The sequence below is a fragment of the Zosterops lateralis genome, assembly GCF_965231275.1.
Source record: "Zosterops lateralis genome assembly, chromosome: 11".
Taxonomy (NCBI): Eukaryota; Metazoa; Chordata; class Aves; order Passeriformes; family Zosteropidae; genus Zosterops; species Zosterops lateralis.
The window spans coordinates 6,630,166-6,654,340 of NC_139771.1; the positions used below are offsets into that span (position 1 = coordinate 6,630,166).

The 24,175-nt window shown below is 40.9% G+C and overlaps 1 protein-coding gene across 2 annotated transcripts in view; it reads left to right on the plus strand.

Moving 5' to 3' along the window:
- Positions 1-22,915, plus strand: part of SYN2 (synapsin II) — a gene marked incomplete at its 5' end in the record, with an annotated part of 156,982 nt that extends 134,067 nt beyond the window's left edge. The window contains 4 exons of one of the 2 annotated variants that reach the window (XM_083869302.1): positions 1,403-1,552; positions 15,546-15,606; positions 19,370-19,631; positions 21,866-22,915. In XM_083869302.1, coding sequence (XP_083725428.1) covers positions 1,403-1,552; positions 15,546-15,606; positions 19,370-19,631; positions 21,866-22,001 — 609 coding nt within the window. In that variant the 3' untranslated portion in view covers positions 22,002-22,915. Of the gene's footprint in view, positions 1-1,402; positions 1,553-15,545; positions 15,607-16,575; positions 18,237-19,369; positions 19,632-21,865 lie in introns of those variants that run through there. The other variant, XM_083869303.1, reaches the window with a different exon arrangement.
- Positions 22,916-24,175: the final 1,260 nt, after the last annotated feature.

Consider the following 24,175-nt stretch of genomic DNA (forward strand, 5'->3'; position numbering starts at 1 on the left):
GGACAAAGTAGCTTTTGCCACTCAGGAAGAATTTTTATAGCTCTCACCACAGTTTGAAAAGCTTATTTATTTATATTTATGTTATTGTATTATTATATTATAGACTAATATAATTATTATTTAATAATTATCATATTAAAATTGTATGATAATTGTTATATTAATATTATTTATAATGCAGCTCCTTCCCAACTACTGCAAGCTGCAATGTTCTTTTAAATCCAAGTACCTCTTGAAACACCCAACTTCTGTGTCTAATTCCTAGAAACCCTTGAATACCTAAATAAAGGAAGGCAAAAACTCATGTTCTTTGTTAATAAAGGAGATATTCTGTGGAGGCTGGGGAGTTGAGAAGGGTTTTGCTGCCACTCAATCCCTTCCACTTCAGGAAGGATCTACACAATGTGGGTGTGCTCTTCTCTTCAGACTGATGATCCCTGTGCACGCCTCAAAAAACAAAATTCTTCCACCCAGACCCGTGAGAAACACCGGAGTGCAGCACTGCAGGTGACATGCCCAAGCCTGATGCACATGCAAAAAGGGTTGCAGTCTCTCAGAAGTGAATTAAATCCTATTATTTTTCCAAGTAGGAATGCCCAGGGCCCGTGTGAATTATAGTCGGGGTTGTGTGATGCTCTTATTTCCTCTGAAACAAACACAGGTGTGGCAGAAATGAATACACTGGAGAAATAACAAATATTCTGGAGAAATAACAAATGCTTGGGGACCCACTGAAGTGGCAGAATTCAGTTTTATTCCTCAGAATGGCTCAATAAATAACCACTGAGCACTATTAACCTGCCATGTTTAGAATGGAAATGCGCCCATTTTTATTTGCCTTTGTACCATCCTGCTTTCTCTGTAGAAACTCTTTTTTATTCTTTCCAGCCACACTATTTTTTAAAAGGTTATCAATAATAACAATGTGTCATTTAAAGTTTTTCATGAATCAATAAGGATCCAGATTTCCCTGGTAAAACTCCACAAGTTGCTGGGAAGGTGAAGTTTTACTCTGCATTTCCACTTTGTAATTCAGCCCATGAATGTGGCGTGAGCCACAAAAGGGAGGAAACCTTCAGAGAACAATTCCTTCAGGTCACTGGGCAGCCTAAAAATCCTCATTTTCCTTATCAGTCCTGTGCTTCCTCTTCCAAAGAGTGAGCCCAGGTGCAAAGTGAACTTTTTTTTTTTTTTTTTGGAAGGTTCTTTCTCTTTCCATTTTGTGGGAGGTTGGGAGGGGAAAGCGTCACAAAGTTGCTGTTCTCTCGTTTATTTTCTGATGGAACAAATGCAATTCCTGTCATTCTTGTGCACTTCTGCTAAAAACAACCCTGTAAATGCACAAATGCAGGGATGAGGAGGAATTTCCTTGCCAGCACTGACGTCCTGTTGCATTTTGCAGGTGATGGACTGTGCCATGCCCCTGATTGGGGAGCACCAGGCCGAAGACAGGCAGCACATCACCGAGTTAGTCGTAAGCAAAATGAACCAAATGTTGTCCAAAACTCCTATTCCATCTCCTCAGAGACCCACTGCCACTCAGCAGCCTCAGGTAGGATAAAAATTAAGTTTCAATTCAATTCAAAGAAAGCATCTTGGTCTGTCATTTTAAGCTCAAAGTTTTTCCTCCAAGAATTGAGACACCTGTGGAGCCTCAAGGACTGGAGGATTCACCACCACATTTTATCAGTTTGTTACATTTCAACGAGATTTTCTCCAGATATAATCAAGAAGTGAAATGTTGCTGTGTTTCTGCCTGTGGGTTGAGGGAATTACCAGGTTTTGTACTCTTTCCTTTCAGCCCCAAATATAAAATATCATGGAAAAAATAAGAAGCCACTGTCATGGAAAACCTTTGTCCTGAGAATGTCAAAAATAAGACTGAATAATTCTTGTTCTTGTGAGAAATTAATTACATTATAATCTTTTTTAATGTGCTGCAATTCACGAAAATACCTTAGAAATTTAGGAAACTCCTGAAATATGTTCAGCATAGTAGAAAACACAGGTCAGAAGCTGCAAACAGATGAATTTCACTTATTTTATCTTGCATGGCCTGACAGTTAAAGTGTGGGCATGAAGAATTCTGCCCCTGACCTTGCTACCATCTGGCTTCCAGCAATCCCCTTTATGTTTCAATTTCCATGCTTAAAAAACATGGAGTTTATTGTACTGATCTTTATAATAACTTTGTATAATAATATAAAAGGGAAATGTGACATTTTTGTAAAAGGCTCTGGGAGCAGAAAAGTTGGGAGAGGTGTGGATTTTCTGGGTGGAATTTGATGAGTGTTTAAATAGAAGCCAAGGACAAGTGGTGACCTGTGGGGTCTGTACTGAAAAGGAGTTTATAAACCTATTTTTTTTTTGAGTGGCAAGGGGGTGGTTTTAAGCTGAAATATATTTAGATTAGACCTCAATTCTTTACAATGAGGGTAGAAAGAAACTAGAACAGTTTGTGCAGTGAAGCTATAATATAAATATATTTAAAATACAATCAAATCCAGCCTGCCCATGACCTATTGAGGGTTCTGGTGCTGCCCTGGACCTCTGCACTCCACAGGCATCAGTTTAACACCAGAATGAGCCAAACTGTAAGCCAGGAATTGCCAAGCCTAAATAACTAAATACCAAGCCTAAATCAAGGATCTATTTTTGCTCCCAGCAGGCTCCACACCAGGTAAACAATTTGAGAACAATTTTGTGGCCTACCTCAGACAGGGCAGTTCTTGAGGCAGAGTGACTAATTTGTTCTTCAAATATCTCATCGTGCTTAAAGACATAAAAATACCCCGTCCCACATGAAAAAAATGAGTGGTGTGGCTTCTATTTATGCTGCAGCCACTTGAAACTAAGCACAAAATTGTTTCAGCCACAGAACCACATACAATGGAGAAGTTTCCATCCAACATGACTCAAGTCCATTGTAAAGGGCACTGAGAGAGAAAGGAGAAGGGGAAAAAATAAATCACCTTTTGCCAAAATAGTTCCTTTCAGGAGCAACAGATTATCCAGGTATTAAAATGAAGCAAAGAGTCAAATTTAGAGTTATCCAGGCAATACAAGTCAACATAAATCAAATTTTAAAGCTGTAACAGACACCGCTGCCATGTGAATAGGTTCACATTTGATATTTCACATTCTGGGGAAACAAAATAAGGTTTTGGGTAGGCTGTCCTGGATTCCAGAGCAGCCAGGGGAGGAGAAGCATTTACTGATACTTCTGTCATCCAAAGGATCTGGCTGTTTGTTGGGTAGAAATAAAGTTTCCAGGCATTCCCAGGGAAAAACTGCCCACCTGAGTCCAGAATGAAAACAGGATCCACTTTTAGGGAGCATTTTTAGAAGTTCCCTAAATTCCTCAGTCATTGCTGTCACTCAGCATGTCCATGAAAAGGGGGTTTTGCTCTTAAACCAGAGTTTTGGGTGAATGCAGAGAGATATTCTGGGATGGTGAAGTTCTGGTTGGTTCCTGCTTAGTTCAGGTATTCCACATTAATCTCCTTTTCCTTAGCCTATCCTTACATTATGGATTGCGCTCTAGCAAAAAAATGCTGTGAACACCAGAGATCCTCCTCCAGAATGTTTGCAATTGCTGTTAGTTCTCCTCTCAGTTAATCAGAGTATTAAAATTGCCCTTGTTGTACCAGTTTAGAGCAGGTAAAACTGACCTGATTCTCTGCTGAAGATTCCATTTGCAAATACCCATTCACCTTCCCAGCTTTAGGGGAAAGTCATCAAACACATGTGTAGAATTTAAAGCAGGTAACTCCTCACGTGTAGTTAATTTTTAGTTAATTTGGGTTTTTCAAGGAGTAAAATCAGTCTGTTAAAACAAAGCTGCCCCTTTCACTTTTGAACAGCCTTTCCTAAAGTAAGAAATTATTTCTTATTCTTGAGAAACACCCAGTTCATCTGCAGGGCAGGGGGACATTGACCATTTCTCCAGATGACACAAAATGCAAAACCATTAATAATTTATCCCAGATCAGCTCTGTGCATGTGTAGAAACCAAAATACCAGAGATGGCAAAGATTAATTGCTGAGTTTTGCTTTGAAATGAGCAGCCTATGGTCAACAATACAGATGTGCCATGCCCTGAATTTCTTTGTTTTTTATTTATAACCAATTAATAATATTTATCTCTTATTTACAATAATTCAAAATATTGATTCTAGATCACCTGGGGGGTAATTTATAAATAATTCATAGTATTGACTCAATTCATAGTATTGAGTATTTATTATAATATAAATATAGTGTAATATCATATAATATAATAATTACATATAATGTAATATAATAATTACATATAACATAATATAATATTACATATAATAATATGATAGATTTAGATAAATATAATATATAATTATTAATGTCATGATATTGCAATTATAATGATAATAAGAATTTATAATATTGATTATAAATTACATGGGGTGTAACACTTTTAAAACTGTTTCTATTTTAGTCCAGACTGTAGCACTGGGTTGGACTGGACATAAAAACATGCCTCAATTTCTAATGGTCAGCCCCACTCCAATTAAGAATCCATCAGCAAACAAACCTTGATTGGGCAAATCAGCCTTTGTTTAGCCCTGGGCAGCCAAGTCCCGGTGGGGATGGTTGGCCCTGCAGGGCTCTGAAGGTTGGCAAAGCTCTCCCTGTGCCAGAGGGAGAAAATTCCAACGGGAAACCTCTCAGGGGCAGCTGCTGGAGCTGTTAAACACATTAAATCTGGGATATCTGAACGGGGAGACTTTTTAAATATATGTTTTCTATATTATTATCTCTTTATCAGCAAACTCTTGCCCAGAGCCTGTAGCAAGTTCTCATGGTACACAGAAGGCAGAGGAGTTGGGCAGGAGGACTCACTGAAATTCTGCCTGTTATGGTAAAAAAAATCCTTCAAAAATAAAGTTGTTTCTGTTACTGAAATCATGATCGTTTCTTTTACTCCAAACCATGCTGAAAATAGGGTTTTATCTGGGAATATGGTTTTAAAAGCTTTCCATAAACAAACCTACTGTACTTGCAGGCAACAAAATTGTGGATTTCCCATATTTTCTCAACTCTTTGACTACCTTTGCCAGATCTTTAGAGAAGCCTCTTTCAAATTTTTCACAAAAATCAAGAAAATAGCTTAAACCACCCAGTGACTCTGCTCTGGATTTGCAGAGCTCTGCAGGAGCTGGTTCAGGCTCCTTCCTTGACCACCACATTTGCATGTAAAACAACAAAAACGGTCAAACATCCCCTCAGAGCTGCCCCAGGTGAATCCTGGTGGGGGAAATTCTACAGGGAAAGTGACATTGTCTACGAGAACCACCATAAAATGCAAATGTTTATGGACGTGTGAGCAGCTGAAGCTGAGGGAAATCCTGTTAGGAAAATGTTCATTCGATCCTGGTGTGTTATCCATGAAAGAATAAGGGATTTATTTCCTTAAAGGGAGGAAAGAAAGAAGGAATTTGTGTTTCAGAGGCACAATATCCACGACATGCTGACATCACAAGGAGCAGAGAATTCCCAACTATCCTGGTTCTGTTTGATGTCAAAGCAAGGAGTGGCACAGTGCTAACAAACCAATCATAAAATCAGTGTATTCTCCATTCCCTGACCCTTTGCATGATGCAGTTTATGCAGTTTTATTGTTCCATGTCCAGAGAGAAAATTGGACACACGTGGACAGTGTAAATAATGAAAAATTTGAATTCCAGAGAGAAAATCAATCCATCAGCAAACTCCCTATTCCTAGATTTCCATAGGAGTAGTCATTGAACCACACATGGACAGTGTAAATAGCAAAAAAAGTGAATTCCAGAGAGAAAATCAATCCATCTGCAATATCCCTGTTCCTGGATTTCCATATGAGCAGTCACAGTTCTGTTACCTCTCATCTCTTGGACTTTTTTAAAGGCAACTACTTATGATGAGCAGCAATTTGCTTCCAATCACAGAAGTTTTTAAGATGACCAGAAAATGCAGTTTTTTGGTTTGATCTTAGCTGAAGGGAACACATTTAATTGGGAAGGATCCTCTCATGGGCTTATGTGGAAATGGAGAATTCAGCATTACTCCACTGTCCATAAAAGTCCTTTTAAATAACAAATAAATCATCCTTGGTAAGATAAATGACATTTCTTCTTAAAATACTTACAGGGTCCTTGTGGCTACCTTCCTAAATATTATATTACATTATATTATATTATATTATATTATATTATATTATATTATATTATCTCAACCATTAGCGTCAAAACTCACGGAAGGAAGCAAGGGAAAATACTGCTGGGGCACAGAAATCACACAGCCTGAAACTCAACACATTCCAGAGGTTATTTAAGTCAAAAGCCATTCTGAATACTGTCATTCCTGCTGGAGGTGCTGCCCCTTTACTGCAGTATTTTGGTTATTTGCATCCCAGCGACACCTTGTGGCTTCTCCTCTGGAATAAATGGGGATTTAAATTTGGGGATTTATCTCTTATTTGTTTTTACATGGCATTACGTCCTACTCCATAAACTGCATCACATTAAAAATCTGTTTTTCTGTATATCTTACAAATCAGAAATGCTCCATGCTCGAAAATTTTCATCATGTTATTGTAATGCATTTCTTCCTTTATTATTATTATTTTGATTTGGAATATATTTTAATAGGCTACCTTGAGATATATATATTATAATGTAATATATATATTCATATATGTATTATGTATATATACCTCATATCTATTATATTATATTTATTAGATTATGTTTATTATATGTACATATATATATTACGTATATACAGTTATATATGTGCACATATATAACTATATAATACTATATAGTTATATATATAATACATATATACATTATATACATAATACTGTATTATGTGCACACATATAACTGTGTGTATATATAAATATACACACACAGAGAATGTTTATCTGTGTGTGCTTATTTTAATCAAAAACTCTGTTGCATTAGTGAAAATATAAGAACAGCTGTTACTCTTTTAGATCCCAATACAAACACAGGGAATTAAGGAAAGCAGCAGAAAATAAACAAGTAGGAGCCTGAGCTCACCACATCCTTGTAAAAGGGTACACTTGGGGCACAGTTCATCCAGAAAAATGTATTTATCACAAGTATAAAATGATTTTTTTTTCCCTACACTGAGGTTGTTTTGTCCACCTTTGAACACGAGGCCACAACAGAGGCAGGACTCAGCTGGAACTGCCGGATGAGGGATGTTCATGTATTTAAAACAGCCCCCATTTCATTAACAAAGTTTGGTTTGTTTTAAACATTTGAACTCCACATGCAGGTACTGCAATACATCAAAACCACAGAGCTCATGCCGGAAAATCAACCCTAAAATCTTTAATATCCATAAGGACACAACATATCAATAACTGAGCAGGAATTTGACTGACAAAGTGATGGTGAAAGAGAAAATATTTGGTTTAAAATCCTTCCCAAGCTCCTGCACCAGCAGATGGAGTGAGAGCCAAGGCAGGCACAGGAGCTGCTCAGAGCTGGGTTTGAGTCTCGCCCTGAACAGAAATCCCAGGTGAATAATGAGGATAAATCTGTACAAACACTGAGGGATTGTAGCTGTGAACGTGTCCATTAAAGGAGGGTGATTTAATCAAAACACTCATGATTATCCTGCTCAGCTTGGTTCAGTGTGCCAAGAAATAACCAAGGGTGCCCTTCTGAATGGATTCTAGATTCTAGAAAAACACCCTAAAGGTCATATTTTAAAGGTTTAGGGTTATTTGGTCGAAATTTCTACCGACATCAGCAGAAATTTGTCCAAAGGAAATGAAGTTTTCTGGGTGTACCCTGATTTTTTATTTTTTGTTCAGTTTCTGAGTACTCTACATTGAATGCCTATCAGCAGCAGTGTACCTGGGAAAAAAAGAAATGATTTCTGCAGAAAAGCCAACAAAAGATAAAAAGATAAAAATTTGTTCACAAAGTGAGGAGAGGAAAGGAAAAAGCCCCTGACAGGGTCAGGCTTCAGGCCCAGGAGGATTTGGATAATTGAGTTGTCTGTAGGATGCAGTTTTTCAGCCTTAATGCTGATTTTTAATTCAGAAAGCCACAAAGCTCTGGCAAAACTGAAAAACAAAATAGTTATTATACTTAATAGACATTTTTCCACATTTCTCTTAAACATAATGACATTATTATTATTCTCTTTTTGTCTTCAGTCCCACAACAAAATGATGCTTTTCCTCATTTTTTATTGCCTCCTGTCAGATGTTCTGATCATCTCACAATCTGTCAGTGGTATTGGGAATTCTGACACTCCATGGTCCGTCCCCTCAAGAAAAAAGAAAATATTTGGGATTTAAAGCAATCCTGAGCCTACCACGATGGAGTGGCCTGTCTGTTCTTGGTAGATTTCTGTGAGAAGCAGCTTTTTGGTCCCACAGGCTTTTTGGAGATTTTTTTTTTTTTAAGAATCTTGCAAAAAAAAATTTCGCAAAAAATTCTCCTCATTCCATTGTAAACCCTTTTCCAGATCAGAGCAAGGCAAGCAGTGATCCCATAGTGATCCCATAGTGATCCCATAGTGATCCCATGGTCACAGACCAGGGAAAAGCTGCCACAGACACAAACAGGACAGGAGAACCCAGACCTGTTTTGTCTTAGCGCTGTAATTACTATCATACATAACATCCTTTAATTTTTTTTTAATTTTATCTTATTTTTCATCTATTTTTACACTCTGATCTTGTTTATTTAAGCTGAACTTAACAGAAATATCTTTTTTTTTTTTTTGGAGGCTTTCTCTTGATCTCCCTTCCATTCCCCATCATGGTGGATGTTTCCACTTTACTTTTTTTTTTTTAACTTTTTTGTTATTATTCCCTGTCTCCACTTGACTTTTCTGTTTGATTTCTCTGACCTTCAAATCATACCCTGTCAAGCAGAGGGGCTTGGCTTTTCTCCATGTTTAACTTGCAGGATTCTGCCCCTCTCCCCAGAAATCCCTACCATGGTTTATTTTCAATAAGCACCACATGCTAAACCTGTGTCAAAATCTTGAAATGAGGAGAAGCACCAAGAGAAATGATGGAAGAACCCAAGCCCAGAGCAGCTCCTCTTCAACTATTCTTGATTTGTCCATAGGGGGGGAAAAAAAAAAAAAAATCTACCCTCAGACACGCTTCCAGCTCTGGAATGTGAGGATGAATTTCAGGTGCTGCCAGCAGAGCAGACTTGTCTTCAGCTGCTTCCAAATCCCCCTCCAGGGCCTTTCAGCTTCTAACAGAGACTTTTCAGAGCTCAGAGCAGCCCCCAAAGCTCCTGTGGGTGGCTGAGGGCAGCAGCAGCACCAGGAGGAGCAAGAAGAGAAGCTGGGAATGGTTTTTGTGTTTGGTTCTTAACAGAGCCCTGAAATTCACATTTTATTTGGGAGAGTTCAAGTGTCTCTCCCAGTGCCTCTTTTCTGTGCCCACTCCACACTCTGTGACCCTAAAAACACAAAATAGGGTGCTCAGACTGGGCTTGAGGCTGCTCCACCATCTCTTTTCCAGGCTCTCTCCTTTCCAAGGATTTCAGCTCTGAATGGATCCAGTGACGATGGATCTCTGTGGCTCAGGGTGAAGTTCTGCAAAATTTAAGCTCCTGTTCATGCAAGGATCACTTGCCCATATCCCATATTTCAAAATAGTCATAAAAATAACCTTCTTTTTGTTAAAACTGGAGGAGCAGACACAGCACAGCATCACCCCAAATCCCTGGGCTCAGGGAAGGTCAAAACCTTCCCTACAACTTCAACCCTCAGCACAAGATTTTGGCACTGCCCAGCCCCACCTCATCCACTGTGAATGTGGAGGTTCCTCTGAACACTGGGGAAGGGGAGAGGAAATTCACCTTGGCAGCCACAGATGTTTCCCTGGATCCCCTGAAGCCTTTTCCCTGTTTTTCCCTGTCTTTGAGCTCTTTCCCTGCTCCCAAGTGCCCTCACTGTCAGTGTCAGCACACGGGGGAGCTCGCTGCCATCCCACACTCGGCATTCCCTCCCTGCCTTGGGGAACAGCCTTTTCCCTGGGAAGAGCTGCCTGAAAGCTGCTGCTTTGAATGTTCCCTGCTCCAAAAGCACCAGTGGAAATCTGATTTCTTCAAGCAATAAAAAGAGCTGAAGAAGAAATAATAAAAAACCCATCTTTGTCCATTGCAATGATTACCTGGCTGTGGGAGGAAGCAGGAAGCTTCGAGAACTGATGGTATCTCAGAAATTCCTTTTCCCTGAGAAGTTGACATCCTACTCCTCTAGAAACCTCATCAAATTGAAGTTGGAGCTATTTTTTGATCAGCAGAATAACAGAAAATAGGGCTGGGATGGACAGTGGGAATTCAGCTGTGGCAGTACCTCAGGGAAGAGGCTGGAGTGTCCATGAGAACAGCACTGAGTTCCTGCTGGGGTCCTCACCTGCCCTGCTGGGAGCATCCCTGCCCAGGTGGACTTGCAAAAATATGATCTTTAAAGTCCCTTCCAACCCAAAGCATTCTGTGATTTTATGGTTTTTAAGACCGCTTGTAAAAATATTCAAGAAGGAAGCTGTTGTCTGGGAAGTGATTTGTTATCCAGCAATGGAAAACAGTCTGTAAAATCAAAGTTAGAATACTCTTTAATGTTAAAAAAGAGCCCTTTTCAGTGCATTTTAAAAATACTATTCCAAGTAAAAATCTCACTGTTGAGCTTGTTTTCTGCTCTGAGCTGTCACTTCCTACTCATTCAGGGGAAGACTCCAACAGGTTTTGCAGAAGTTCTTTGGAAAGTCAGTTGGGCAACAACAGAAGCTGCTCTAAGTTTTTGAATTCTTTATCACAACTTCAGCATGAAGACTGAGGTCCTTCCCAGTGTATTTTGTTCAGTAACTGCTTCTTTTTCTCACCCTCAATATGGTATTAGTGCTTTACCTCCTCCAATGTTACTTGGCCATTCCCAGTTTATAGAGGGACCTGGTCTGGAATTCTGTGTCTCGTGAGTCGGCTGGTTCTCATTTCTGAGATGAAGAATGTTTCATTTTTAGCTGCTTCTCATTTTCAGCTTTTATCCCACCTGCCATCTCGCCCTTACTCCTGTGTTTATTGTAATCTATAACACTTCAATCATTCATTTACTGTTTACTCTCCACTTAAACTCTCTCAATGACCTCTCTCCTTAGCAAACACTTTTTTTCTTAGTTCTCCCGTTGCTTAAGTGTTTCACTATTTATTCCTATTCCTTTATGAGCCCTAACTCAGCTCATATTTTGGCAACTCTCGATTGATCCCTCTTCTTCTTGACCTGAAAAACACGGCTTTCCCCTCCAATATTGAAATACCTATGAAAAGCTCCTGTCCTTGCATTACAAAGAAAACCAAACGAGACCCAAGAACAACTCTACGTGCTCCAACTACAGTTCACACAGTCTTCAACCTCAGCCAAATCAAAATCAATTTTTGCTGGGACTCTGTTTAGCATCTCTTTTGCCCAAGGGCTATTTCCCTGCCAAGTTGCTGCTTTTGCTCCCACCCATTTCAGCATTCTTCAGACTGTTCAAAATTCATGTCTGTGTCTCCAATCTGCATTTATATAAAGGTAGAAAAAGAAGTAATGCCCTGATCAAATTCTAATACAACTTATTTGAAGAATAAACAGCTTTTTCTGCCACTTCTACCCCTAAAACTCTAAGGAGACAGTTTCAGGTGAGCATGGAAAGGAAGGAAGTGCCACAGGGACATCTAGAGACATTTATATTTTAGATAAGTAGTGGGGTTTGTGCTCTGGCTGTAATTAGGAATATTCCTAAAGGTCATTATGCAGCCAAATCCTCACTTGTTCTACCCAGAGCTGAGAAATCCCTGGAGTGGATTTGCAGCATTCAGGTATTTTTGGGGGGCAGTTATATAAAGAGCAAACCCCTCTGAGCAGGAGAGCTCCTTTAGGCAGCCCTACAGAATGTTCCTGTCAACATCAGCAGCCCCTTCCCCTTGGGAATTTGGGTGGGATGTGAAAATTGTGTTCCAAAAAATGAAATCCAAAGGGGTTCCTCTGGCCATCAGCCACTGCATCTCACTCAGGTAATCCTAAACCATCCCAAGCACATTCCTGTGTCACTGATTCTGCTCTTTAGCCCTGAACATCCAAATGAGGAACCTGTGCAGGGCCATTTCCCATGATAAAATCCTACATTTAACCCTTGATCCCTGCAGTGTTTGAGCTCAGCCCATTTGCAGATCAGATCTGCAGCACAGGAAAACACGTTTGTGCTACCAGAAGGTGGAAGGAGGGTGGACTTACAGGCTGGGCAGCAAAGGAGAACAGAAAATCAGCAGAAGGGGTGAATCCATGTGCAAGCTGGGGCTGCTCAGAGAGGAGCTCCCACTCTGCACCACCTTGCAGAGGTGAGAAGAACAGTCTGCAGCTCAATTGCCAACAACTGGGGTTTTAGAAGAAGTCTGGATTTTATTAAAGGTCTTGGCTCAGGGCAGCAAACAAGGCTGGTTCAAAGCTTGCCTTTAATATCAAGTATCAAGGTTTCTGTGTCTGAAAGAAAGGCTCCTGAAAAGGGCTGGATTACTACAGACCATTGAAAAAGCATGAGTAAGGTTTCTCAATTAGGAATGTGATGCTAATTAGACTTTTTTGGGTCAGCTTGGGTGGGTTGGCTAATTAGCCAAAAGTAATATAGCCATGTGATTGGCCTGGAGTGTGGGTGAGGTTCCTGGAAGCACCAGGTGATATCTGGTGAAGAAAAAAAACCCCAACAAAATTAAAAAAAAAAAAAAGGATGTGTGGGTGGTAAAATCAGGACAGCTGCAGTCAGTGACTGGAGAGGGGGAAATACACCTTCAAGAGAAAATGCACAAGGCTCTCACCTCTCAGGAGAGCTGAGGGAAGGATTAGTGAGCTCCTAGAACGTTTATTGAAAGCTTGGTTTAGGATAAAATCATCTCTTTGCGAGATGGGAGATATGCAGATTGTGTAAGGGCTGGTGCTGTCGTGTCAAGTCAGGGCAGTTGTGTGATCAGACCTGAGGCATTTCTGCAGGAACAAATGGCAGATTTGCTCCAGCCTCGGGGCACGGGGCACACAGAGGCCCTGCAGGGGTTCTCTGCATTCAGGTGGATTGAATTTAATCTGCCAGCCTGTGCTTCTAAATAAAACACAAATTTTACCTACATAGCTGCTTGTCTTAGCAGCAAAAGGGTAACACTCATTGTTAGATTATTCGTTTTTGGGATTATTCCTTTATCCTGACCCAGAGAAGGGGCTCCTGGGAGGTGTTTTAAAAACTTTTATTTCATTTTCAGTCTCATATGAAGGGTGAGAGGGTACAGATGTTACAATTCACACTGTTACAATCAGAAGCCAAAATAGTTCCTAATTACAATACATTACAATATATAGATTATATAGTATGTATTCTGTATTCTATATTTTATTCTATATAATATATATTTTAATATATAATATGTATTATATATTATATGTAATATATTATAGATATACATATATATACATTTCTTGGCCTATCAGCTTTTGCCACACAATGCTGCTAATGTCTTAAAGCCAATCATCTAAAATTACCCCTTGTGGCTCCTACTACAGTACATCTTTCATAGTTTTATTTCTCTAAAGTATCTCTACAAATCCATTTCCCACAACTCACATCCTCCCTGGCCACTGCAGAGAGCCCCAGCTTGGGCTGTGGCCCTTGGGAAGGATAAGGGAGCCCATCATGAGCTAATCATGATCATTAAAATTATAAAATATGCTGTGTGCATATTTTCTAACAAAGCCACCTTTGGGCCTCCAGAAAGAAACCCTTGGAGTTTTTGAAGCCCCAGTTTTGGTGGTTTCCCTCCCAGAGCTCTGTGCACATCTCACTGCCCCAGGAGCAGGGCGAGGGGTGCCAGGAGCATCCCAGCTCTGGGACAGGGCAGGAGTTGCCCCTCCAGGGCTGATTCTCAGCTCTGCACCCTGGGCTGACTGCTCTGGTCTCCAAGGAGCTCCTGATGCCAAGGCAGAAGTTGCAGGGAGCACATTCTCCACAGTGGGTACCCCAAACACTCTGGGTACTCTACACCACCCCAGTGCCCAGGGCAGCACAGCAGCTCCTGCACCAGGCTCTGAAAATCAGAGCAGGGAGGGAAAGAAAAAGAGGGGACTCCAACCCACGCTTTATGACTTTTTCTGGTGGTTTTGTCTTTCCTTACAACATTTTCTTATTTTCTGCCTACCCCTCACCCCTTTAGCAATGCTCACCAGGAACTTTGAGAGTGGGTCAGGTAAATCAAGGAGCAGAGTTTGTGTGGATCATTTTTACTCCTCATTTGGTCTCCTGCAGGTCGGTGATGCTGAATAATGAGAGTTTTAGAGCTGCCCTGTGTGCTTTTATTTATGCAGCTGAAGCAGACACAGCAACTTGCAGCAGCTGCATGCACTGGAGAGTTGTTGTGCCGTTGCTGGGCAGGATTTCAGAGCACCAGGAGCAAGATTTATTCTGTAAATAAAGCACTAGGAGCAAGATCAAATACAAATCTATCAGAAAAAAAAATCCCAGTAAGCTCTGGAAGAAATGTGTTTAATTGATTTTGCATTTGCTCTTTAATAAATTCTGCATTTTTTCCTCTTGACAGATGGCAATTTGATTTCTGGATCCTTAAAAAACAATCTTAAGCTATTATGTCCAATGATTTAACATCTTTCACGTTTCAAAATATCAGAGATGGGCCTGTGACAAAGTTTGGATTCAAATCCTCCTGTTCCCAGAGGGTGTTCTGCTCCAAGGTTTTGGTTCAGGCCCATCTTTTCCTTTCACAAGTATCCATGTGAAAAGGATGCTGCCAAATCAACCTCCTGTTTTGAAAAGTGAAGTATTACATGTGTTTCTAATAACATGTCAGATGGAGAAGCATGAAGTCATTTCAATTATTTTTATTATTTGTCTGTGGTTTTTGCTTTTCTTCTTTCATTTTGCTTAGCAAAACAGTGAAGCTGGAGCAGCCCACCTCCCTCCCCACTTACAGCCAGCAAATCAAAGTTGAAAACTGTCACTGGCAGAACTCCTGCTGTGCAAACGCTTCTGGATACAAGTGAACGTAGTTTAAAATAAATTATTTCTTAAATTACACAAAGGTATCTGTTGAAATCCATTTCCTATCCAGTCTGTCCTGAAAAAAAAAAAAAAAAAAAAAAAAAAGGAGAGAGCAGAAGCATTGAGATACAAAAAAATGGTGCTGGGAACTGAGGATAAAGTCCTTCCCCAAATGGAGGTAAGGCTGGGAAGGCACATGCTGCAAAGGGAAAACAGTTCTTATAAGAGCTCAGCCGTGGACTAGCCCAGTATTCATATATCATGTCAGGCAGCAGCTAAATTAAAAAATGGTATCTGGAATAAATTTCAAGTATACGTTCAGCCCCACCAATAAAGAGTTTTCTAATGAAAATAAAGACAAATTAGTGGAAAATTGGAACCGAGCTCCTCTAATTTTATTTTTTTTCTCTCTCTCTCTTCTGTTTTCAAATGTATTTTCCAGAGTGGATCACTAAAGGAGCCAGAGCCAAACAAAATCCCACCTCAGCGACCACCACCTCAAGGTTGTTTACAGTACATTCTCGACTGTAATGGCGTTGCAGTAGGACCAAAACAAGTCCAGGCTACTTAAATAATTGAGACCAAAAGCAAGGGTTAAAACAAAAATGAAAAGTGGGGGAAAAAACCCCACAAAAACAAATTGAGAGCAAAGAAACAAACAATCCTAATGCAAGCATCCCAGTTTTTGTTCAATTTGCCATTGATTGTTTCAGTGCTGACCTGGACTGTGTTTTTTCTATGCAGTGTCAACTCTCCCGTCTGGTTGTTTCCTTGTTCCTGTCTGTGCGTGTAATGCTTTCCAACCTTTCTCTGTAAAACTTGTGATTGCAGGGCTGCTGTCAACAGTGTACAAAGAATGTGCCTCTCTCTAGAGCCCAGTGCCACTGTACCTCCTGGATGGTTAGACAGTATTTTTTTTGGAGTATTCGATATCGTTCAGTAAAATCCCCCCGAGGTGCAAACCCCCCCATCCCTTTGCTTACTCTGTGAGTGTGTGCACACTGTACTCATAGCCTTTATTTTTTTCCCTGTGCGTGTGCATGACCAATAGGTAGGTGATCCAGAGATATTTTTAAAAGTCATAGATTAGGATTTGCTAGTGAGGCTTTTTAGTTATGATTTTATAAAGTTTATTAACTTTTGAGTTTTACTTAAAACGCGAGTGGAAGTCTGCTATTTTGGTGACTCCATAAAATACAGTTCTTCCCGAGGAATATTTAAAATATCTTCTATTTTACATACTGGTATTCATATTTTTAGTAATTCTGCATTAAATTATTAGCTACAAAGCTATGTAAATGGGCCACCTATGTGCAATATCTCAGTGAAAGTGTGAGTATTTAATGTATCCTATTTCAATTAAGTAGTACCTTTTGTTGTCATTCTGAATTAGTAATCTATGGAGATTTTTAATGAAAACTAATGCAAATACTTTCAAAGAATCTTATACTTACCTAAGACTTAAATCCCAGGTTATTTGGTGAGAAGTACCTCAAGGACTGTTAAACTTCCTGTAAGAGCTCATTTTACTGCAAATACTGAGAAGTGAGGGGATGGCAGACCAAGGTACCTTTAAACCAGCTGAGGATCCTGGGTTAGAAAATGCAAGACAGAAAAAAAACTGTCAGTGGTTTTTCTGAACCAACTCAGGTCTCCTATTTTACACCTACAAGTATCCAGAGAGCTGTAAAGAAAATCCAGTCCTGACGTTTTCCACACTTACAGGGTTTGTAAGAATTGCTTTGACACCAAACATGCAAAAGGACTTGAGGTGCCTGACCACTGCTAGATTTTCTGTAGGTGAACTCTTTGTGATTTTTACACAAGAGATTTCTAATGCAATGCTGTGAGAGCTCCACAGGCAGGCAGTTAATCTCTGGTGAGAAATCTAGCCTAGAATCACAAGCTGCACACTGCTGGCATACCAGAAAGCTGAGTTGCAAGCGAGCCACGAAACTGTAATTTTCATCTTGGATATGTACAAAGATGAGTAGTGGCCATTAGTTTAGTGCAAACAATTATGTTTAAAGGGAAAACAGCCTGATGTTCTACCTCTGTTTTCCCTACAAACACTGGAAAAAGTTATCAGTGAGTCTCATCATTCTTAGTGTTTCTTTTATTTGTACGAGCTGGCTAGTGAGATGAGAATTAAGGTATGCATTATTAGCTATTTAAATGTTTGTGGTAAGTGCTACTGTTTACTACCTATCAGTAAATTACATGAATATTTTGCTTTAGTGATCAGCATTTGTCTGGGTCAGTGATCATTCCGACGATGGCATTGGCTGTTTTGTTGTGTATCAAGGAAATTCCACCTAGAAATCAGGTTCACAAATCCTTTCCTCCAGACACCCTAAAAGACAACAAACCATACTGCCCTGGGGTGGAGAACTGAATCTGATGACTGATTTTCCTTTCAAGCAGTTGGTATTTTTTTTTTTTGCATGGAGTAGTGCCAGTATTCACAAGTGCTTTTCACACGACATTCGTGCGTGTTGTGTGTGTGTGTGGAAGACCTGGGTGTCTCAGACAGGATTCCAGCCTGTTCCCTGGGAAGGATTCGCAGGGGCACACACAATTCCTACATCCCACAGCCAAGAAACAAGCCAAGATGTCTCTCTGCATGTCAGCATGCTTAGGTGCAATATTGTGGGTAACAGGGAACAGATGTTTTACAGTGTAGGCTTAATGTTCAGTTCTGTTGAGTTATTTTTGGTAAAAGTTTCTTTCATGATTGTTGCCTTTTGTACAACCCAGCTGCAAGAAAGTGAGCAAACGCTGGAAATGTGACAGCAGTATATCTTTTATGTGAAATCTCTTGTACAGCTTAATGTGCAATAAAAGAAAGTTATATCTGTCTTCAGTGTAAAGTTTCTGGCGTTCAAGCCTGTACGTACAAGTGGGGGAAAGAAACCTTTCTGGTTTTCCATATTGAGTGAAAGGAGACTAATAAGAAAAAGCTCCTTATTAAGATGTTGCAAGGCCATGTTATCACCTTCAAATATTTCCTACAAAAGCGGTTCAAATTAATAAACAATGAAGGCACATTCCTTAACATTCAGTACGTGCTATTTATCTTTCCACACCACAACACACTGCTACAACTCTGCTAAAACTCACTGAGGCATTAGCACGTGCTGTGCTCACACACACACACTGGAACACATGCACTAAGGGGAAAGTTAACTAAAAAAGCAATTTAAAAACAAAAAAATAATGTATTGCAGCAGTACATCTAGATATGAGGGTTTGCTTTTAGAGACCTGAGCAGATTGTTTTACTTGCACTAAATATCTGTGCAAGACTAAAAAATGCCCAGATATCCAGAAGGTCTCGCTCAGTTGTGCTCTGTGATATCTACAACAGCTCCTATCCTGAGTGAAGCATTATAGAAACACTCAGAATGTCATCCCATCCTTTTTACCCCAAAGTCAGGTGTCCTGAGTTCATTTTCATATGCAAGGGTTGAAATTCAGTTTTAACAACCATCAATCCAGCAAACCCCAGTCAGACCCGGGAGCTGAGATAAAAGCAGCAAGCCCTGATGTCTGACACAGCGTTATTTCAGTCAGAAAGCAGAAAGAGCCCCACAGGATGATGCTGTAGCATCTTCCAGCTGTGGATTTCACAGCCTGAGTCTGTCCTGCCCGTTGTAGTTTCCCACTTCACGCTGTAGTTTGCCAGTAAAGTGCCTTCCTGGTAAAGAATTAGTAGTGACTCTTGTGGTTCTTGTAATGCTCTTGACATATCTCACTGAGGGGTTAAAGTAAGTTATGCAAATACTTTCAACTAGCCAGAAAATTTCAGCATGAGATTGTTTTACTGCTGTAAGGGTGAATCTAAGAGAACTATTACAGAAATGATTTTAAGGCTTTGGAGGAAGAAAACTGCAGTAACTACACAGAAAATAGTGAATGTCTTGCTGAATTAGATGCTATTACTGTGTTCAGTTGCCTCACAGCCTCTCCTTGACTTGGACCAAAACTATTTTGGGTGGAACTCCATTGATTTGGTTTGTGGTCAGTACCTGGGGTAAATTGGGTGCTATTTAGCAATTTTAAGGCTGATTCATGGGGGCTCCAAGCAAGTTCCTAATGAGTGTGAACAGTTCTATTGCCTCCGTGCGAGCACGTGTGAGTAGACTTTTGCCTCGAGAGTAGAGTTAATCTCGTTGGAGAGGATGCTTTTAAAGTGTTGGGTATGAACTCTAAGTAAGGCCTCTTTGCAACGATAACATGATGAAGTTTCTCTTGTGCTGAAACCTAGGGGGCCCAGTGCATCCCCAAGGAATGCAATCCCAAAGCCAGGAGCCATTGCAGCCCCAGCGCGTGTTCCCCGCGGGGCAGGCAGCAAAGCCCGCAGCCTCGCAGCCCCAGCGCCCGCCAGGACCCACCACCCAGCAGCCACGGCCCCAGGCCCAAGGTCCTCCCAGCTCCAGGTTATCAAAGGAAGCAGAGCCACAGCCACAGCCCCAGCAGGAGCCACAGCCTGCGCCACAGCAGAAGCCTCAGTCGCATCCACAGCTTAAGTAAGAGTCGCTTTATCCGTTGTTCTTCTCTCCTCAGGGCACAGGTTTTGTGGGACTGGGATTCGGGGGGGTTGCTCTGACAGCCGGGGGGGATATGAAGGTGTTGTTGCTGAGTTTAAAACGAGGTTAAACAGGTGAAAAAGGTTAATATCTGGTGATGGAGTGAAGGAGGCCACCAGCATTAGTTCTGTCCCAAGCGCCACACAAAATTTTCGTCTTCCCATTGCACAATTCCTGCCCCAGCCAGGTCTGAAAAAGCATCATCTTTCTTGTCTTTGTTTCCTCCTTCTGGTGCCACTGACTCATGGGCTGGGTGTGCTGTCAGCCTGCCCTCCAAGAGGAAGTCTTATCTGGTTCAACTTTTAACCTTGCAGTCACTGGGACAACAGATCCCGTTCCCAAAGGCACAATCCAGGCTGGATAACATTGGACAGTGGCTGCCAAATCAGTTCTTTGTGCTGCCCTTGGTTGTGCAGAGGCACTGCCTGAGTGCTCAAGCCCTGCCCAGAGAAGGCTGCACAAAACTTAAAAAAAAACCCAAGTGGTTGTCCCACTTCTGGAAGATTCCTTACTGATTTACCTGCAGCCAGTAAGGAATACGGAAAAAATCCCCCCTCAGAGCTCAGACACAGCCAACACAAACCTCAGGGGTGCACCAGCTCAGGTTTGCAGTTTTCCAGCACAGCAACCCCAACACAACCATTGCCAGGAGAATCTCAGACACATCTCCTTAGTCTGGTATGTACAAAGACCTGCACGGAGTCTTTGTTTCCTCCAAGGAACACAGATCCCCTTGTTCCACCCACTCCTGAGCTAACACCAGTGGGAAACAACCCTGGGTCCTGCCCTGAGCCCAGCTCAGTGCCAAAGACATGCTGGATGACAATATTGTGCCAAGAGGACAGCGTTTCCCTTGCCTCCCTTGGTCAATGTATTTCTTTATTCTATTTTATAGTCATAAACCTCAAATTGATTCATCCATCATTTAGGATGATAGAGAATAGAGAGGTGGATTTTTTTTAAAAGCAAGATGGAAATCAGTTTGTAGTTTGAAACTTAACCTCTGACGTTGAAGAAAAGCAGCTAAGAAACTTACAGGAGGACTCTGCCACATGCTGCTTCCCAGCTTTCTTCTTTAAGCTTTTTGCTCCCATCTAGATTCATTTTTCTCTTCGTCAAATGGAAGAGTCTCTCTTTAAAATAAAATAACAAAGGAGAAATGAAAGTTTTTAAAATGCAAGCCATAATAAGAGCAGCTTTCTAACTTTCAGAAGCAGTTTTAAGTCCACACCAAGGCTCAGATCTCCTGCCTGTAGGATTAACTCTATTTGCATGTGTATGCTTTGTATTCACCCACATGCTGTTGCCTAACCTGTATGTACATGTTATTAATCTGTGAATAAATATTTAATTAGGCTACTTATTGTGTTACTAATCAAGTCAAGTGCTGCTTCCCACCCTCCCTCTTTCAGTGAGTACAAACAAACATTTATCAGTCTATTCTCATTAGCACAACTATAATTTATGAAAAACCTAAAACGCCTGCAGCACTGTTTGCTGTACATTATTAGTTTAGAGGGAGAGAAGCTGCAAACCCTGAGGAGTCTGAGACAATCTGAATAAGGAAAGTGCTTCAGTTTTACTGGAGCCAAAACTGAAATCTACTGTACTGAGAGAAGAATGAAATCAGGTAACTCATTTTACCAATGTAGGGATGTCTTTGTAAAAAGCTGGTAACTCATTAATGTGTTCTATTTCAGTTCAAGTCTATTTTTTAGATGTTATTTTATCTGACAAGTCACGAGTTAAAGTTTAGGGTTTAGGATTAGAGTTTAGGATTCAAACTCTTGTAAAAGACCTGATTTTTCTCTGCTCGCAACTGTTTGCAGCCTCACCAAAACCCAATTATTAATCATCCCTGTTGTGTTGTGATTTGGATTCAGTAGCCAGGCCCACATTTTCCTCAAGGCTCCGATTTTCATCACCCAATTCAGATTCATAGAAAGAAAAACAAAACCATTGGTGTGTTCCTTGAAATAAATATTCTCCTCAAGCCTTCCTCTCGAGTCAGGGGTGCAGAGTTGTGTGGGACAGAACTACTGCTGGTGGTGAAAGCCCATTTTTGCCCAGCCTCAGGGACAATTTCCCCTCTTCAGCAGTGATGCAGGTGCTGGGGCAGGGGAGGCTGGGGCACGGCGTGACCATGCAGAACTCGTTGTGTTTGTGTCTTGCAGCAAGTCGCAGTCCCTGACCAACGCCTTCAGCTTCACAGAGTCCTCCTTCTTCAGGTCGTCCGTGAACGAGGACGAGGCCAAAGCCGAGACCATCCGGAACCTGAGGAAATCCTTTGCCAGTCTGTTTTCTGATTAGCAGCTTCGTGTCCACCCCATAGAGTCTCTGACACCGCTGTGAATGTCCCATAGGTTTTGTCCTCTCCCCGTGCCAGCACCCTTCTCTACTGTGCTCACTGTTGTACCAAGCAATATGTTAAACCTGCAGAAACACAAAGGAAATGGCAGGAGGACTTTGGTGAGGGAGATCCAGTCCAGGAACACGCGAAAAATAAAATTTAAAAAAAAAAAAAATCTGGAAAGAAGGAAGGGTTTCCATTGCTCCCACAGAATGTCCGATTCTAAGGTCCTTATCCATTGTAATTTTGTGGCCTTACTGTGACTGAAGTATATAATCCTATTTGAGACTCCTTTGTAGAATTGTGTTAATAAAGCATTGGGGAATGGGCTCCTCCTGGCTCTGCCCATTTCCAATGCACTGCAATGCATGTGTATTTCGTGTGTAAATGTTTTGTACTGCAGAAGTATAGTCTTGACTTGTTCTCGCCTCCCAGGTTCAGGAGGCCATTCACACTGACATTTCTTGTCAAGCCACGTAAATAATGTGAGAAATTGAAGCAGTTTCTTCCTCCTTATCCAATCCTTCCATCAGCTGGTTGTGGACTTCTGATGTATTGCTGGGAGTTATCAGTACACTAAATGTCATAAATAGAGTGTATATGTACTACTGTATCTCCATATGTCTATTTAAAGAATTTATTTCCAGACTGTAACCAGAACTGGGTTTAGTTGCAAAGAATATGCATGATGTTACCCTTATTTTTGTGAACACCTCCTAATAAATGTAAAGTCCCATGCCTGATTTAAAAAAAAAAGTCTTCTACAAAGCTTGTTTCGACATCAATATATATTGTCTATTTTGACTGATATCAAGGGGGTAGCTTTATGATTATAAAATATTTGGACACAAACTACAGCTGTAAGAAAATAAACTATCACAATGAATTCCTTTGTTGAATCAGCATTATAAAAAAAAAAACCCTACAAATTCTAGGAATCACATCTACATTTTCTAATGAGTTGTGTGTTTTAAAATTTTTTCTCTGGGTTGTGCAAACAGAATTGATCCCAGACTTTAAGGCAGTAGCAGCAGTTTTTAACAAAAATTACCAGAATCAAACTGAAGCTTGTTAGCTTTAGACTATCCATTTCCAAATGATTTTCATGTCATTCTGAATCTCTTATCATGAATTACATGCAATCCTTGCTATGAAGCAGTGCTAACAGAGGAAACAAGAAGAAAAAAAAATTAACATGGCTGAGGGAGAGAAAGAGCAACACCGTGGCCACTTAAAAACCCACTTGGATTTGTAGTGGGTTTGTAGAGACACCTCTGTTTGCCTCAGAAATTTTAGCTCCTGGAGCTGTGGTGGCTTGTGGAGCCTGGGTAAATCACAAGCACCTTTTGATGACACAAATCCTTTCAGCAGGATCCCTCTGGGGGCAGAGCCCGGGGGGGAGGCTGGCGGTGAGGAGTGGAAAATGAATGTGCAGAGGTGTCAGAGCTGAGCTCACCCAGGAGCACCTGGTGCCTCTGGCTGGCAGCAGGATCACTCCATGAGCTCAGCACGTTTCTCCTGGACAGTGGCAGCCCCAGGTCCCCCAGGAAGCACAACTGGCCCTTGTGGGACTGACCACAATGACTGGGACCAGAGCTGAACCCAGCCCAGAACAAGGCCTTGGGTTAAGACCAAAATGAATTTCTGGGTGAGCTCACACTCACTGCCCTCTGTGAGATGGAATCCCAGCCCCTGATCTCTGGAACAGCCCTTGGAGAAGCTCTCTGACTGACAATTCTCTTCTCTTGCAGGAGGGAAGAATTTTTCACTCTCACTGTGGACAGAAGCCAGTGGCTTAGCTGATGAATTCTGTGGCCAAACAGAACTCTATAACTATTTTTATTAGTTATTAGCTCATAAATATCAGCTAGACTTGGAATTTTTTTTAAGCTTTGTCCCCTTCCTGCCCCCCACTGGATTAAAACACCCTCCACGAGGCTGCAACAACAACCCTGAGCACTTGGAGAGCCTTTCATGTCTGAGAAGCACTTTACTTTTAGATTAGAAAGATTAATCAAAGTTGCTAACGCAAATTAATTACTGCTACAGAGAAAGCATAGTAATTATGCATAGTTTGGCACAGTTCATGATTAGTACATGCCTGGCTTCAGCAATATTTAGTACAATATGAATT